The sequence below is a fragment of the Ovis canadensis genome, chromosome 3, assembly GCF_042477335.2.
Source record: "Ovis canadensis isolate MfBH-ARS-UI-01 breed Bighorn chromosome 3, ARS-UI_OviCan_v2, whole genome shotgun sequence".
Taxonomy (NCBI): Eukaryota; Metazoa; Chordata; class Mammalia; order Artiodactyla; family Bovidae; genus Ovis; species Ovis canadensis.
The window spans coordinates 63,092,456-63,110,263 of NC_091247.1; the positions used below are offsets into that span (position 1 = coordinate 63,092,456).

The window sequence follows — 17,808 nt, forward strand, 5'->3', positions numbered from 1 at the left end:
CTTTATATATTTTTGGCTGAAATTTAAAAAAATCCATTCTATGTGATTACGATTCACAATCCTGAAGGACAATGAATGTTAATTTTAACCCAAGGTGGGCAAAAATTGAAGACCTCAGTTACCTACAGCCACATAACAAAAAGTTAATACTCTAAGCTTAAAGTAGAAAAGATTATTTAAATACTCCCACCTATTTAAAAAGAAAATTTACTGAAGCATAGTTGCTTTACAATATTGTGCTATTTTTATTTATGTCTTTAAAAAGCTGTTAAGTTTTAGTTCAAAACTGTAATTCCAGCATAATATGACATTTTCATGTTTCTCTATAAGAAGGAAAAAAAGTTAAATTAACCATGTCTGTGACTGATTTTGTTCTAAATGCCCTAACATATCTATGTTAGCAATGAATAAAGAAGCAAAGCCAAAGTGTTAAAAGGCACTATTAGTTAAAGAATAATTTGAGACATAAAATTTTTCTGGAATATTATAATTGAAAGAATCCACATTTGATCTTTACTTTTAATTTATTAAAACTAATTATCTGTATCTTCCTCTAACAATATATCTTAAAAAGAAAGAATTGTTTTGAAATGTAAGTAAATCACTATTTTGACTAGAAGAAAAACATGAATATAATACCTAACAGCCAGAATTTTTCTTAAATTTACCTTATTTAAAATTTTTTCTTGGAAGCCTAGGTTTTGTGTGTGAAGAGATGAGGCAGAGATTTAGTAAATTTGATCCAAGATTTTCAACTAGTTACTGAATTAAACTAATCATTTGAACACTGAAGATGTTTCTTCCTTATGTAAAGAGTGACTAACACCAATAAAATGGCAGTTTCCATTAACAGATCACATGGATTAAAATATAGGTTCTGAAGTCAGATAAACCTGGGTTCACAGTCCATCTCCATTACAGTTTAGGTAACACTGGACAACTCACTCATTCTGAGTTTCAGTTTTCTCATGTGTAAGCCAGGAACAGAATAATAACAGTACTTACTTCCCAGTATTATTATAAGGTTTAAATGAAATATGTACAGTGTCTAGTATATTTATTTTTTTCTTTTTTTGACCACTCTGCAGTTAGTGGAATCTTAGTTCCTCAACCAGGGGTTGGACCCTGGCTCTAGGCAGTTTAGAGTACTGAGTCCTAACCACTGGACTGCCAGGGAATTCCCCCCTGGTACATACTAAGCATTCTTATTATTGTTACTAGTATCTTTACCAACAAAATGTGACTTTTCATAGCAAAAACAATCCCTACAAATACACACATACAAAAAATCATTTTTTGTTTTTGGTAAATCTATAAAACTTCTGATCATTAAGTGGAGGAAAAGGCCATTTTGTTTGGAGCCATTAAAAACTATTAGCAACCTGGTCTGAAAATTAACCTGAATGTCTATAAATTTCTGGCTGAGGTTCTTTAATACTTTACGATAATAATTCCTAAATATTCATGTTGAAGTCTCTAAGGCAAACATGATTCAAGTAAAAAAGCAACACTAGTCTCAGCAACAAAAGACCAACAGGGATGTCTTAGATGATGCCAGGCAATTACTTTGGTTTATTAGGTTCTTCACATTTAGTGCTTACCTCATGTTTTGGGTTTGGTAATTAACTTGGAATTCAAATGTTTTAAGTTTAGAAGAGATCATATAAACAAAATCTTTCCTTATCTCAGTGAAATATTGGAACAACTTTGCTGAGACATTTCTCTCCCACTCCCCCAGATTTCAAAGGTTTACACTGACAAAAAGAAATTCTAGTAACTACCTCTGAGTTAACTAACAATGACCAAGATCCTTTTTGTCCCCCACGATGCTTTAATGCAGTTTTCAATACATTTACAAATTCTAAAAGTGCACAGGTAATTCCCATTTATTCATGTTTTCTTACCTTTGAGAGCTAAGTTCAGCATATCACCAGCACGGAAAGAAATTTCTTCTTCAGATACAGCAACAAAATCATATTCTGCTCTAGCAACTACATGGTCATCCTCACCACTTGCCCAGTTGGTATTGTCTATAAACCAAATTAAGAATTAAGATTAGGTTCAGTTCAGTTCAGTTCAAGTCGCTCAGTCATGTCCGACTCTTTGCGACCCTATGAATGGAAGTTAAAAAAAAGATATTCCAGTGGCTGTGGTTTGCAAGCTATATAAACTTATTTACCAAGAGAAGAGCTGTCCCGCAAAGTAATTTCCACAATTAACACTATGTAAGATCAATAATATGTTCATTACAATATCTTTTATACAGTTTTTTCTTTAAGTTCCAAATTCTAGTTTCCTTATTTTAAGCCAGAGGTTGGCAATTTTTTTTAATAGAGTAAAATAATTTTTTTTTTTAAAGAGTAAAATAATTTTGATAGGAAATATTTTAAACTTTTTAGGCCATGAGGCAAAATTGAACGTGTTGTGTAGTTTCTTATAAAATGACAGAAAAAAATTTTCCATACATTTTATGAAAAATTCAAAATATAATAATTGAGTTCTTTTTTTGTAATATAGATCTATTGTAAAGAATGGAATCTTTTTGGGGTAGGATATTTCATTTAATTTGGGGTTCAAAGATAATATTTTCTATCATCTATTATCGATTGCAAATATACATCTGTTGACACTAATTTGTAATGAAATTTAAGGTATCTCATTTTGGAAATGTTTTTTCAAAGATATGCATTGCTAAATTCTAATGCCAATTCATTGAATATGTGATTTTAATAAGCATATTCATCCTAAGAAGGTGAACATCATAGAAGTTAAGTTCTCTTGATATTAACCTTTTAACATGTCATTTCATTAGAAACTAATCACTTTCAAATGAACATTAAATGGAAGGTCTTCAATGGCAGTTAAATGGGTTCTGAACTATGGACATTTCCTCCACACTTGCATGGAGGTCCAAAAACACCTCTGAATTGTAGAATGACATAGAAAAGTGTAACTGCTGCAAATTCATGTGGGAACGGAAATCTTGTTTCATTAACTTTTGACAGCCTATGAGGTATAAAAGCAATGTGACATTACTTGTGATTCAAACAATATTTGTTGTAAAAGTAATTTTACTCCAATGCTATTTTGCCTTACAGTTTTAGGTTGGATTCATTAAGAAGATTACCAAGTCTGCAGCAAAGACTGATTTTTAAAGCCACTTAGTGTTTTCTAATAGTGGCTCATAGTGATTCTTGTTTTTCAGAAAAATTTCAATCTTGGCCTTGATCCTCCCAAAACAGTAATAAAACTTAACCACTGAGTGCTCAGTCATCTCACTGCTGTATGGTAGGGCAAGTCAGTATCTTCAGCTTCTTCAGATAAGAATTCACAGAACTGGTAACAGTTATGTCCACAAGAATGGCTGAAGTTCATCTTTGACATTACTAGTTCAATAAGATATGATAAGTTCAAATATTTTCTGCAGTATATCTGCTGATGAAGAATACTATGAATAACTATAGGCTTTAAAAACTATATATTCAAAATTCTGTAAATTTTGTCCTGCCCAGTCTTCTGTTACACACAAATTTTTACCATTAGTTACAACACATCTCTGTAGATGTAACTTCAAGTTGGATTAGTGTTTTCCAACTGCTTTGAAAATACTCATCTGTAGTTGTTCCCTGCAGTCTGTTCACAGAGGCAACATCTTCAACCACTTCAAACTCAACAGGATTCTTCCAATAAACTACTGAACAGTATCAATATCTACTGGGTCTTCATAAGCCAAGTAAATCCATTCAAGCCAAGTAAATCCATTTGCCTAGTTTTAAAATGACTATTGCTGTTGTTTCAAATACTCTTCCAGAAACTGTTCTCCCTAGAATAACAGTCTCAAACAAGTTTACTTTCTCTGAACATATTTCCTTGGCTGTTGCAATAACCAATGGTAAACAGATTTCCTTGCTAATCTGACAAAGCAGCCCCTCAGAAACTTACTTTGATTGCAGGCTTATTTTTCTTTGTTTGCTCCTTCTCCCCAACCCTGTTTTCAGGTGAGGGAATTCTGTTCTGATGAGATATTCCATTTTGAATTTTCTGATTTTTCTGACTGTTGACTTCCTGTTAGTTGGGAATACTGTGATGAGTGCTCAGTCTGGGAATGGTGATGTATATTGTGTCACTTTAACATAGCTATGTTGTCACTGCATAACAAATGCAATGCTTTTTGCCACCTAATTCAATATATTCAATCCAGACAATACTGCGCCTTCAAAGTGTGACATTCAAAGTATACTTCACTGTTCCTTTCTCATGAGGCATGTCTACACTCATAATAAAAAATATGTACTGCAGTTTAACACTACATGTCTCACTCAATACATTGTCAAGTTATAATACTGAGATATGCAGTGTGTAGAACAAGTGCAAGGCAACAGGAGTACCAACAAAGACAGGGTTTCTGTTATAAACTAATCAACTCTGGTCTTTCAGTACATAAGCAGCCATAATAAAATGCACATGAATGAATGTGGCTATGTTCTAATAAAACTTTACTAATGGACACATGCTCCCTCTCTGGCCTCAGATTAAAAAATCACCTCTCCTTTTCACCTGTCTTGGATTGTTTCCTTTCCTACTCTCTTACAGGAAACTGCATCTTTTGACTCCTCTCTGTGGAAATTAAGATCTTCCATTTCTAGGTTCCAATATAATTTCTCAGCCTTACTTTCCAGTATCCTTCTATCCAATATTATAGGACAGTTGATGAACAATTCTTATAGTTCCTGCCTATATACTTTTGTTCAAGCTATTTCATCTGCTTCACAGTCTTGTTTTTTTCTTACATAACTGATGGAAAAGTATCTGTCTTTCCAAAATCTAACTTAGATGCTACTTCTTTCTAGATACGAATAGTCAAAAAACGTCAGCTTCAATTCTAAATAGAGATAATACTCTGTACCAGTTGACAGAATAGGGGCTTAACAGTCAAAAGATGCCTCATTTTGGTTTTGGCTTATTAAAGATGTGACCCTGAGCAACTACTTCTTTGAACTTTAGTTCTATCACTTGTAAAATGAGGATAATTCCTCTTAGGATTGTTTTAAGAATTAAATGAGTAAAATACTCAAAATACATAGCAGTGTCTTTCATATAAAAAAGGTTCCATAAATCTTAGGTTTCTCACCAACTGTCATACTCCTTACACTCTTTATGCCTCACTACAATTACCTATATATGTACCTCACTTACTTCTCTCTCAGTACATTTTAAAAAGGATAGGGGTTTAATTCCCTATGTTATCTCTGTATCTTCTACAGCATGAAGTGTAGTACTTTCTGAACAGCAGTTAAGTCATGTGTGCTGTTAAACTGAACTAACCAAGAATAAAACAAGTCTGTTTTTGCTATATGTTCCTCTTCCAGTTTTGAAGTTCTTAACTGAAAAAAAAAATAACTCAATCAAAAGATTAAATACAAATGAATATAAAAAAGCTAATTAACTAAGTTATTAAAATTTAAGATTTATACATATATACAGTATTTTTTGTTTCGATGTATACCATTTTTTAAAGGTCTTTATTGAATTTAGCATTGCTTCTGTTTGGATGTTTTCGTTGTCTGTGAGGTATGTGGGATCATAGCTCTCTGACCAGATATTGAACCCACACCCTCTACGTTGGAAGATGAAGTCTTAACTGCTGGACCACCAGGGAAATCCTTGTTACATGGTCGTTAAACCCATTCTATTACTCTTACCTGTTACTTCATCACTGTGAGTAGATAGCAGTTTCCAGATGAGGTAAGGACCACCAAGGATAACGGCAAAGAATAAGAATATTGGCCAAGATTTTGCTGAGTTAGCTGCTCTGTCCTCAGCACCAAGACAAGCCACAGTTCCTTCACTTTCTGCCCATAGGTCCTCATTCTCCAAGCCTCTTCTTAAACCTATCATCCACTGTAACCGTCTATAAAGATATCTTATAGTCCTAACTAATGCAAAAGCTGAAAAAACCTTTGTGAAGTGTATTTTTAATCGGGAAAAGTGGTTTGCCACATCCAATACAGCCCTGAAACTGTTATAGACAGCTGAAAAAGTAGCATCCATCATCATGCTGACAGAGGCAAATGCATGCACAATGCTTTCAATGGACTGAAATGCACCTCTGCTGCTTTCTTCAGCCTGCTGAACGAATCTACTAGGTGGAAGATCATCTATACGAAGGCGGTTATAGCCCAGCCCGTTATATCCATAACTATAAGGGCTATAGCTTCCATAAAATGAATTTCCATAGGCACCATATCCAGAAGAAAATGAACTGTAAGCAGGTCTGAAAGTGTTCAAATTGCTGCTTCCTGTCTGCTGTGATGGCCTTGGAAGAATGGGTGGTGGCACTCTGGTAAGTGTTGGTTGTCCAGGTCTTGTCAATAAAGTAGGACCCAAATCAGCAGATCTAAAACCGAAAAAGATTCAAAATTGTAACTTAAGCACACAATAAATTCATTCAAAGTAACTACTAAACTTGCTATATAAACAGTATTATGGTTCTATTGAGTTCAGTTCAGTTGCTCAGTCGTGTCCAATTCTTTGCAACCCCATGAACCTCAGCACGCCAGACCTCCAACTCCCAGAGTCCACTCAAACCCATGTCCATTGAGTTGGTGATGCCATCCAACCATCTCACCCTCTGTCGTCCCCTTCTCCTCCTGTCCTCAATCTTTCCCAGTATCTTTTCCATTGACAGCTCTTCACATCAGGTGGCCAAAGTACTGGAGTTTCAGCTTCAACATCAGTCCTTCCAATGAACAACGAGGACTGATCTCCTTTAGGATGGACTGGTTGGATCTCCTTGCAGTCCAAGGGACTCTCAAGAGTCTTCTCCAACACCACAGTTCAAAAGCATCAATTCTTCTGCGCTCACCTTTCTTTATAGTCCCAACTCTCACATCCATACATGACTACTGGAAAAACCATAGCTTTGACAAGATGGACCTTTGTTGGCAATGTCTCTGCTTTTTAATATGCTATCTAGGTTGGTCATAATTTTCCAAGGAGTAAGCATCTTTTAATTTCATGGCTGCAATCACCATCTGCAGTGATTTTGGAGCCCAGAAAAATAGTCAGTCACTGTTTTCACTGTTTATCCATCTATTTGCCATGAAGTGATGGGACCAGATGCCATGATCTTCGTTTTCTGAATGTTGAGCTTTAAGCCAACTTTTTCACTCTCCTCTTTCATTTTCATCAAGAGGCTCTTTAGTTCTTCTTCACTTTCTGCCATAAGAGTGATGTCATCTGCATATCTGAGATTATTGATATTTCTCCTGGCAACCTTGATTCCAGCTTGTGCTTCCTCCAGCCTAGTGTTTCTCATGATGTACTCTGCATAGAAGTTAAATAAGCAGGATGACAATATACAGCCTTGACGTACTCCGTTTCCTATTTGGAACCAGTCTGTTGTTCCATGTCCAGTTCTAACTGTTGCTTCCTGACCTGCATATAGATTTCTCAGGAGGCGGGTCAGGTGGTCTGGTATTCCCATCTCTTTCAGAATTTTCCACAGTTTATTGTGATCCACACAGTCAAAGGCTTTGGCATAGTCAATAATGCAGAAATAGATGTTTTTCTGGAATTCTCTTGCTTTTTCCATGATCCAGCGGATTTGGCAATTTGCTCTCTGGTTCCTCTGCCTTTTCTAAAACCAGCTTGAACATCAGGAAGTTCACGGTTCTTGTATTACTGAAGCCTGGCTTGGAGAATTTTAAACATTACTCTACTAGCATGTGAGATGAGTGCAAATGTGTGGTAGTTTGAGCATTCTTTGGCATTGCCCTTCTTTGAGACTGAAATGAAAACTGATCTTTTCCAGTCCTGTGGCCACTGCTGAGTTTTCCACATTTGCTGGCATACTGAGTGAAGCACTTTCACAGCATCATCTTTCAAGATTTGAAAGAGCTCAACTGGAATTCCATTACCTCCACTACCTTTGTTCGTAGTGATGCTTCCTAAGGCCCACTTGACTTCACATTCCAGGATGTCTGACTCTAGGTGAGTGATCACACCATCGTGATTATCTGGGTCATGAAGACCTTTTTTGTACAGTTCTTCTGTGTCTTCTTGCCACCTCTTCTTAGTATCTTCTTCTTCCCTGGTGGCTCAGACGGTAAAGCGTCTGCCTGCAATGCAGGAGACCCAGGTTCAATCCCTGGTTTGGGAAGATCCCCTGGAGAAGGAAATGGCGACCCATTCCAGTACTCTTGCCTGGAAAATTCCAAGGACTGAAGGGCCTGGTAGGCTACAGCCCATGGGGTCACAAAAGAGTTGGACATGACTGAGCGACTTCACTTTTCTTTTCTGTTAGGTCCCTACCATTTCTGTCCTTTATTGAGCCCATCTTTGTATGAAATATTCCCTTGGTATCTCTAATTTTCTCGAAGAGATCTCTAGTCTTTCCCATTCTATTGTTTCCCTCTATTTCTTTGCATTGATTGCTGAGGAAGGCTTTCTTATCTCTCCTTACTATTCTTTGGAACTCTGCATTCAGATGGGTATATCTTTCCCTTTCCCCTCTGCTTTTCACTTCCTTTTTTTTTTTTTTCGCTTCCCTTCTTTTCACAGCTATTTGTAAGGCCTCCTCAGACAGCCATTTTGCTTTTTTGCATTTCTTTTTCTTGGGGATGGTCTTGTTTCCTGTCTCCTGTACAATGTCATGAACCTCTGTCCATAGTTCATCAGGCACTCTATCAGATCTAGTCCCTTTAATCTATTTCTCACTTCCACTGTATAGTCATAAGGGATTTGATTTAGGTCATACCTGAATGGTCTAGTGGTTTTCTCCACTTTCTTCAATTTCAGTTTGAATTTGGCAATAAGGAGTTCATGATCTGAGCCTATTAAATCTAATAAATAGGTTCTACTAAAGATTTTCTAGAGTAAGGAATAATCTCTAATATCCAAATGCTTAGAATCTGTGTTAAGAAGAAACTGGATAAGATAAAATGGCTGACTAAACTCTTTTTCTTGTTTACTTGTGCTTGCATTAGTAGTAGTATCTTCAACCTGGGGTTTCTTTTAAAGACGTATGTCCATTTTCTCAGTTAGTTACAACTTGGTATCTATCCATCCTCACACCTAAAATGGCACTATCTTAACCACTGTAGTTTTATAATAGCTCTTAATAGCCAATAAAACAAGTCTTCCAACAATATTCTTCACCTTCAGCAGTGTCTTGGCTATCTGACCCATTGAATATCCAGATACATTTTAGAATCAGAGCTTGAAGTACTATATTGCTCTCCCTGCAAAAGCCCTATTAAGATTCTGATTTGGGATTACACTACATTCATAGATTAATTTCAGGTAGCCAACATCTCCAAAATACTGAGTTTAAACTTAAGATTATAACATATGCTCCATTTACTTATATCTTAAGGATTTTTCTCAATAATTTTTTTAAAATAACCACCGAGTCTCAGTGTTTTATAGTTTACTGTGTGGAGGTCTTTCTTTAGATTTACTTATATATATTTGGGGGGTTTTGATGTTATTGGAAATGGTGTCTTTCTAAAATTTCTCTTTGTTGCTGTTATATAGAAATAATTGATTAAAAAAATTATAGTCCTTGTATCTAGCAACCTTATTTTGGATTCTTTTGTATTTTCTAGAATCTTAAATATCTGTGGTCATATTGTATGTGAATAACAATAGGTTTTCTTCCTTTTTTCAATTCTTATAGCTTTGATTACTAAGGCATTGCATCTAGGACTTGCAGTACAATCTTGAATAAACAGAATGATAGAAGGCATCCTAGTCTCATTCCCAGTCTCAAAGGGAAAATTTTTAAGATGGCACTGCCAATTATTATGTTTGCTATAGGTTATAGATCTAGTAGTTCCTTTTCTATTTTTAAGGAATGTACAGTACAGTGGTGGTTCTAAGTGGAGGATATTCCTGACCCAGGGATCGAAACTGTATCTCTAGTGTCTCCCGAACTGGCAAGTAGATTCTTTACCACTGGCACCACCTGGGAAGCCTAGTGGTTCCAATATCAACTGGCAAATTTCAACAATGCAAAAACCACAATTACTTTCACACCAACCTAATATATAAAAAATCAATAACTAATAAGAAACTACTGTATAGCACAGGGAACTCTACTCAGTACCCTGTAATGGCCTATATGGGAATATAAAACAGTGGATACTTGTATATGCATAATTGATTCACTTCCTGTACATGTGAAACATGACATTGTAAATCAATTATCAGTTCAGTTCAGTTCAGTTGCTCAGTCGTGTCCAGCTCTTTGTGACCCCATGAACTGCAGCACACGAGGCCTCCCTGTTCATCACCAACTCCCGGAGTTCACTCAGACTCACGTCCATTGAGTCCATGATGCCATCCAGAAATCTCATGCTGGATCATCCCCTTATCCTCCTGCCCCCAATACCTCCCAGCATCAGAGTCTTTTCCAATGAGTCAACTATTCGCATGAGGTGGCCAAAGTACTGGAATTTCAGCTTTAGCATCATTCCTTCAAAAGAAATCCCGGGGTTGATCTCCTTCAGAATGAACTGGTTGGATCTCCTTGCAGTCCAAGGGACTCTCAAGAGTCTTCTCCAACACCACAGTTCAAATGCATCAACTCTTCGGTGCTCAGCCTTCTTCACAGTCCAACTCTCACATCCAAACACGACTACTGGAAAAACCATAGCCTTGACTAGACGGACCTTAGTCGGCAAAGTAATGTCTCTGCTTTTGAATATACTATCTAGGTTGGTCATAACTTTTCTTCCAAGGAGTAAGCGTCTCTTAATTTCATGGCTGCAGTCACCATCTGCAGTGATTTTGGAGCCCCCAAAAATAAAGTTTGACACTGTTTCTACTGTTTCCCCATCTATTTCCCATGAAGTGATGCGACCAGATGTCATGATCTTCACTTTCTGAATGTTGAGCTTTAAGCCAACTTTTTCACTCTCCTCTTTCATCAAGAGGCTTTTTAGCTCCTCTTCACTTTCTGCCATAAGGGTGGTGTCATCTGCATATCTGAGGTAACTGATATTTCTCCCGACAATCTTGATTCCAGCTTGTGTTTCTTCCAGTCCAACGTTTCTCATGATGTACTCCTCATAGAAGTTAAATAAGCAGGATGACAATATACAGCCTTGACGTACTCCTTTTCCTATTTGGAACCAGTCTGTTGTTCCATGTCCAGTTCTAACTGTTGCTTCCTGACCTGCATACAGATTTCTCAAGAGGCAGGTTAGGTGGTCTGGTATTCCCATTGCTTTCAGAATTTTCCACAGTTTATTGTGATCCACACAGTCAAAGGCTTTGGCATAGTCAATAAAGCAGAAATAGATGTTTTTCTGGAATTCTCTTGCTTTTTCCATGATCCAGTGGATGTTGACAATTTGATCTCTGGTTCCTCTGCCTTTTCTAAAACCAGCTTGAACATCAGGGAGTTCACGGTTCACGTACTGCTGAAGCCTGGTTTGGAGAATTTTGAGCATTACTTTACTAGCATGTGAGATGAGTGCATATGTGTGGTAGTTTGAGCATTCTTTTGCATTGCCTTTCTTTGGAATTGGAATGAAAACTGACCTTTTCCAGTCCTGTGGCCACTGATGAGTTTTCCAATTTGCTGGCATATTGAGTGAAGCACTTTCACAGCATCATCTTTCAGGATTTGAAACAGCTCAACTGGAATGCCATCACCTCCACTAGCTTTGTTCGTAGTGATGCTTTCTAAGGCCCACTTGACTTCACATTCCAAGATGTCTGGCTCTAGATTAGTGATCTTAGCGAGCTGGCTCACTAAGTGCAGCCGAGAGGAGCTACCCTGCGTCTGAGGTCAGGGGCTGCGTCTGAGAGGAGCTACCCTGCGTCCGAGGTCAGTGGCGGCAGCTGGGACGAGCTATCCCGCGTCCGAGGTCAGGGGCGGTGGCCAAGAGGAGCTACCCAGCGTCCGAGGTCAGTGGCGGCCGGGAGGAGACACCCCGAGTCCGAGGTCGGGGCGGCGGCCAAGAGGAGCTACCCCGCGTCCCAGGTCAGTGGCGGCGGAAGAGCTACCCTGCGTCTGAGGCCAGTGGCAGCCGGGAGGAGACATCCCGCGTCCGAGATCAGGGGCGGCCAGGAGAAACCACCTCGCGCCCGAGGCCAGGGGCAGTGACCTTGAGGAGCCACCCTGAGCTCGAGGCCAGGGGCGGCAGCTGGGAGGAGCCACCCGAGGAGTGGTGGCTGTGCAGGCACAGGAGGGCCTAGAGGAGCTATCCCACGTTGAAATCAATTACACTCCAATAAAAATTTTTTTTAATGCCAGTTGAACTAAATAGTGTGTTTAGGGTCAATGTTCTACATGCTGGTACAAATTTCCTATCTTGTTGTGGACTGCTAGTACATAGTTTGAAAAATAGTATCCACCCCACAGATTCTCAGTAGCTACAGAACACACCTGTGGTGTCTAATCAGTTTCTAACCCAACAAGTTATCACTCTTGATTGCTATTTTTGTTCTAGAAATTCCCTTCCTTTTTTAGTAGTTTCCAATTCTCTGTCAAAATTCTTCTTTTATTGCCCTCAACGTATTAAACATAATTTAAAGTCTCTTTGAGACACAGATGTATAGAACAGTCTTTTGGACTCTATGGGAGAGGGCGAGGGTGGGATGATTTAGAAGAATGGCACTGAAACATGTATATTATCATATGTGAAACAAACCGCCAGTCCAGGTTCAATGCACGATACAGGATGCTTGGGGCTGGTGCACTGGGATGACCCAGAGGCATGGGATGGGGAGGGAGGTGGGAGGGGGGTTCAGGATGGGGAACACATGTACACCCATGGCGGATTCATGTCAATGTATGGGAAAACCAATACAATATTGTAAAGTAATTAGCCTCCAATTAAAATAAATAAATTTATATTTAAAAAAATAGAGTCTCTTTGATAATGCCAATATCTAGAGTCCCTATGAATCTTTTTTTTCGTAGCCGTTTACTTAGCTAACATTTATGTTGTATAATGTCCTCCTGGGTCTGGCTATTTGATATTTCTGAGCATCAGCAATCATTATTGTAGCAATAATTTGAGATTCTGGATGATGTTCTCTTTCTCTAGATGTGCTTCATTCTAGATATTGTTTCTTTTTAAAAATTGAAATGTAGTTGATTTACAATGTTTTGTTAGTTGCAGGTATACAGCAAAGGGATTCAGCTATATATATATACACATGTACAATCAAAGCTATGGTTTTTCCAGTAGTCATGTATGGATGTGACAGTTGGGACATAAGGCTGAGTGAGCACTGAAGAATCGATGCTTTTGAACTGTGGTGCTGGAGAAGACTCTTGAAAGTCCCTTGGATAGCAAAGGAGATCAAATCAGTCAAATCCTAAAGGAAATCAACCCTGAATATTCATTGGAAGGACTGATGCTGAAAATGAAGCTCCAATACTATAGCCACCTGATGGGAAGAGCTGACTCACTGGAATAAGACCCTGATGCTGGGGAAGATTGAAGGCAAGAGGAGAAGGGGACGACAGAGAATGAGATGATTGGATGATATCACCAACTCAATGCACATGAGTTTGAGCAAACTCTGGGAGATAATAAGGACAGGGAAATCTGGCATGCTGCAGTTCATTGAGTCACAAGAGTCAGACATGACTGAGTGACTGAACAACAAAATAAGTGCACACACATATACGTAACTGAACATATATATTCTTTTCCAGATTTTTTTTCTATTATACGTTATTACAAGATAGTGAATGTAGTTCCCTGTACATTAGTTCCCTGTGCTATATACAGTAGGTCCTTGTTGTTGTTTATCTATGTTATATACAGTAGTATATACCTGGATAGTGTTTTCTGAACTATCCTTTAGTTTGGTTCAGGCACGCTTCTAAGGCTACTATCAATTCATAATGTCCTTTTTAATTTCAGGAATTGATTATTTAAAGCTGGGCATCTGTTTCTATCAGGGCCTGTCTACTCCTTTTATATCCTTATATCTAGATGTATCTTTTCAGGGTCTAACATAAATGCATGGGTAATTTATCAGTACTCCTCTTGCAGGGCATCTGAACTCCAACCATGCTTCAAAAAAGTGCTATTCTACTAGCTTCATTATCTAAGCTACTTTTTCTGAAATCAGCAGAAGCTTATATGGAAAAACTGTGTCCAAAGGCCACATTCACTTTTATGAATTTTCAGCTTTCCTGAATCTAAGCTCCATAAATCTTTACTTTCTTTTTTGCTCTAAAATGCCTTCTAGCAGATGTTTTTATATTCTGCTTACCTTTCAACTTGTCCTCAATTACTTTTTTCCCCCAAATTACTTATTCTGCCATCATCAAAAGTACTTCCTATAATTCTTTATCCATATTTTATACAGTTGTTGCTGTTTAGTCACTAAGTTGCATATGATTCTTTAGCGACCCCATGGACAGGATCCTCTGTCCGTGGGATTTCCCAGGCAAGAATATTAGAGTGGATTGTCATTTCCTTTTTCAGGGGATCTTCCCAACCCAGGGATCAAACCTGCATCTTCTGCCTTGGCAGGTGGATTCTACAGTATCTTACATTTACTTATGCATCTGACTCTTCCTGTAAACAGTGAACTCCTCAAAGGCACAGGAGTTATCCTTGCTTCTCCATCACCTACTATAGAGCTTAGCAGATAAATAGGTACTGATACAAACACTATAGGGTTTACCAGGTGGCTCAGTGGTAAAGAATCTGCCTGTGTTAAAACCAAACTGAGTACATATGCACACATACAAACTCTATGTGGAGTCTTTCCTTAATAAGTATTTCATAAACAAGAATCACACAGACTATTAATATAGATTTTCTTTATATATCCTTGTATTGTTTCATAATTTCATATACTATGTATGAAATGTAGCATATTCCTCTTACTCTTCTTTGTTGTTGTTTTTGGCTGCCCTGCTTGGATTGTGGGATTTTAGTTCCCCAATCAGGGACTGAAACTGGGCTCTCAGCAGTGAGCGTTTGGAGTCCTGACCACTGGACCATCAGGGAATTCCCTCTTCTTTGGTTTTAATGGTCTCTGTTTCTGGCGTACACAGATACATTCAGTGGGTATATATGGTTTTGCTTTATGTTACAACAAGCATAACTAAAGAAGCCTATGGTTAGAAGAACAAAAGATTTTTCCATAGTGCTGAAAGAGCAAAAAGTCTCCCCCACCAAGTTTTTTACCTTGAAAAGTTTCAAACAGGAAAGAAAAGAGAGCATGAAAGAAAAGTACAATGAATATCCACATACCTTCCATCTAGATTCAACAACTGCTATCATTTTGCCACACTTGCTTTCTCTTTCTCGCTCTACAGTATTTTAAAAATTCTTGAACTATTTGAAATTAACCTGCAGACCGAATAAATTACTCCTAAATCTCTCTCCGGGCATTTCCTAACAACAAAGACACTTCATACAAAACAGTAATACTGGTTTCCCATCTTTGAAAATTAACAAATCAATATTCTCTGTTACTCAATAGATAATTCAAAACATGTCCATTACTCTATTATCTTTGTCTAAATAGCTTTATTGATATATAATTCTTATACCATAAAATTCACCCATTTAAAGTGTAAAAAGCAAGATTTTTCATATATTCACAGAGGTGTACAACTATCACTATACGCAATTTCAGAAAATTTTCATCATCCCAAATCGAAATCCCATATTCATTAGCAGTCACTCCGTTTCTTACTCTCCTCTAATCCTGGGTAATCACTAATCTACTATCTAGCTATAGGTTTGCTTTCTTTGGACATTTCGTATATAGTTGATCCTTGTTATCTGTCATACTTATGTTCCCATAAAGCTGGAAACACTGAATTAGCAAGTACCAAACACTGCTCAAGAAGGAAACGAGTTAGGTTCCTTCAAGCTTCTGGTCAAAACATTTCATCTGATCAACACATATACTTGTTTTATACTTATATGTTTCTGTTATATAACTACTTTAATTATATTGTTGACTCATTAATAATGAACTCCTGGCCTAAAGCACAATTCAAGTCCGAAAAAAGTTTATCTAATGCTAATATTTTTTCCATAAAAGCTTCCTAAGAATACTAGATAGCACTTCACTACTATGCTTATGGGTCAGTTTAAGACTGTGAAATCAACAAAAGTGTGAAAAATGTGGCTGGCACTTAATAGATTTTGAAAGACACCTGTTTACAGTATGTGAGCTGAAGCAAGAAGCCAGAGTGTTGTGTTCGGTTTAGCCTCAGCAAACAGATGACTCAGATATTTCACTGCTGTGTGTGTCTGAAAAGATTATGAAAATGTCTCAAGTACTGATTTCAGACTTACAAATAAATTTCAGTGAGTAGGAGAGTTTGTAAATAGGGAATCTGCAAATAAGGAGGATCTACTGTAAATGAAACATACAATATGTAGCATTTTGTGACTGGCTTCTTTCACTTAATGTTTTGAAGGTTCATCCATGCTGTAGAATGTATTAGTACCTTCAGTTCAGCTCAGCAGTGTCCAACTCTTTGTGACCCCATGGACTGCAGCACGCCAAGCCTCCCTGTCCATCACCAACTCCCGGAGTTTACCTAAACTCATGTCCATTGAGTCAGTGATGCCATCCAACCATCTCATCCTCTGTCATACTTTTCTCCTCTTGCCCTCAATCTTTCCCAGCATCAGGGTCTCTTCCAATGAGTCAGCTCTTTGCATCAGATGGCCAAAGTATTGGAGTTTCAGCTTTAACATCAGTCCTTCCTGTCAACACCCAGGACTGATCTCCTTTAGGATGGACTGGTTGGATCTCCTTGCAGTCCAAGGGACTCTCAAGAGTCTTCTCCAACACCACAGTTCAAAAGCATTAATTCTTCAGTGCTCAGCTTTCTTCACAGACCAACTCTCACATCCACACATGACTACTGGAAAAACCATAGCCTTGACTAGACAGACCTTTGCTGGCAAAGTAATGTTTCTGCTTTTTAATATGCTGTCTAGGTTGGTCATAACTTTCCTTCCAAGGAGTAAGTGCCTTTTAATTTCATGACTCCTTTTTATTACTGAATTGTATTTATCCATAGATTGGTTGTTTCTACCTTGGGGCTATTATGACTAGAATGATATTCCTGCGTCATACGGTAACACTGTGTTTAACCTTTCTGAGAACTGCCAAACTGTCTTCCAAGGCAACTGTACCATTTTACATGCTCACCAGCGGTACATGAGGGTTTCAATTTCTCTACATTCTGTCAACACCTGTCATTATCTGCCATTTTTTTACAAACGCCATCGTAATGAGTGTGAAATGGTATGTCACTGTGCATTTGATTTGCATTTCCCTAATGGTTAATGATAGAGTCTCTTTTCATATGCTTACTGACCAGTTTTATATCTTCTTTGGAGAAATGTCTATTCACATACTGTGCCCATTAAAAAAAAAATAGGCTGTTAGTCTTTATCATTGAGTTGTAAAAGTCAAAACGTCGTTTATATATTTTTGGGGGGGGGGAGACAAAAATTCAATTACGTCTCACACATTGCATTTGGTTGGTTGTGTCCTCATTCTCATCTAAAAACAACAATAATGTCCTGGACTTTCAGAAGAGTCCAGCCAGTTTCCTTAATGAATGTCCCACGTTCTGAACTTGTGTTTCCCCTAAATGTTGTTTAACTTGTACCCCACCTTCTGTATTTCCAAACTAAAGTATGCATCGAAAGGTCTAATCTAAAGGTTTTGGCAAGCATAAATCATCAGGGAAGTTTTTTACCTCAGACTGAATCACATCATTAAAAAAAGAAACAAAACTATAAAAAGGGTCAGTGGACTGCCAAATAGTGTAGTACACCCAGGTTTGGA

The 17,808-nt window shown here is 37.8% G+C and overlaps 1 protein-coding gene and 1 non-coding gene across 2 annotated transcripts in view; one reads left to right on the forward strand and one right to left on the reverse strand.

Annotated features, from left to right (window-relative positions):
• The window catches only part of PEX13 (peroxisomal biogenesis factor 13), a 34,501-nt gene that overhangs the window by 3,128 nt on the left and 13,565 nt on the right, over window positions 1-17,808 (reverse strand). Inside the window, exons 2-3 of the mRNA XM_069583234.1 lie at window positions 5,703-6,397; window positions 1,905-2,030 (exon numbers count right to left, since the gene is read on the reverse strand). Of these exons, the coding sequence (XP_069439335.1) occupies window positions 1,905-2,030; window positions 5,703-6,397 (821 nt within the window). The remainder of the gene's footprint in view (window positions 1-1,904; window positions 2,031-5,702; window positions 6,398-17,808) is intronic.
• TRNAC-GCA (transfer RNA cysteine (anticodon GCA)) lies at window positions 8,090-8,161 on the forward strand. Its single transcript has one exon. It is a non-coding gene; the product is annotated as a tRNA-Cys (tRNA).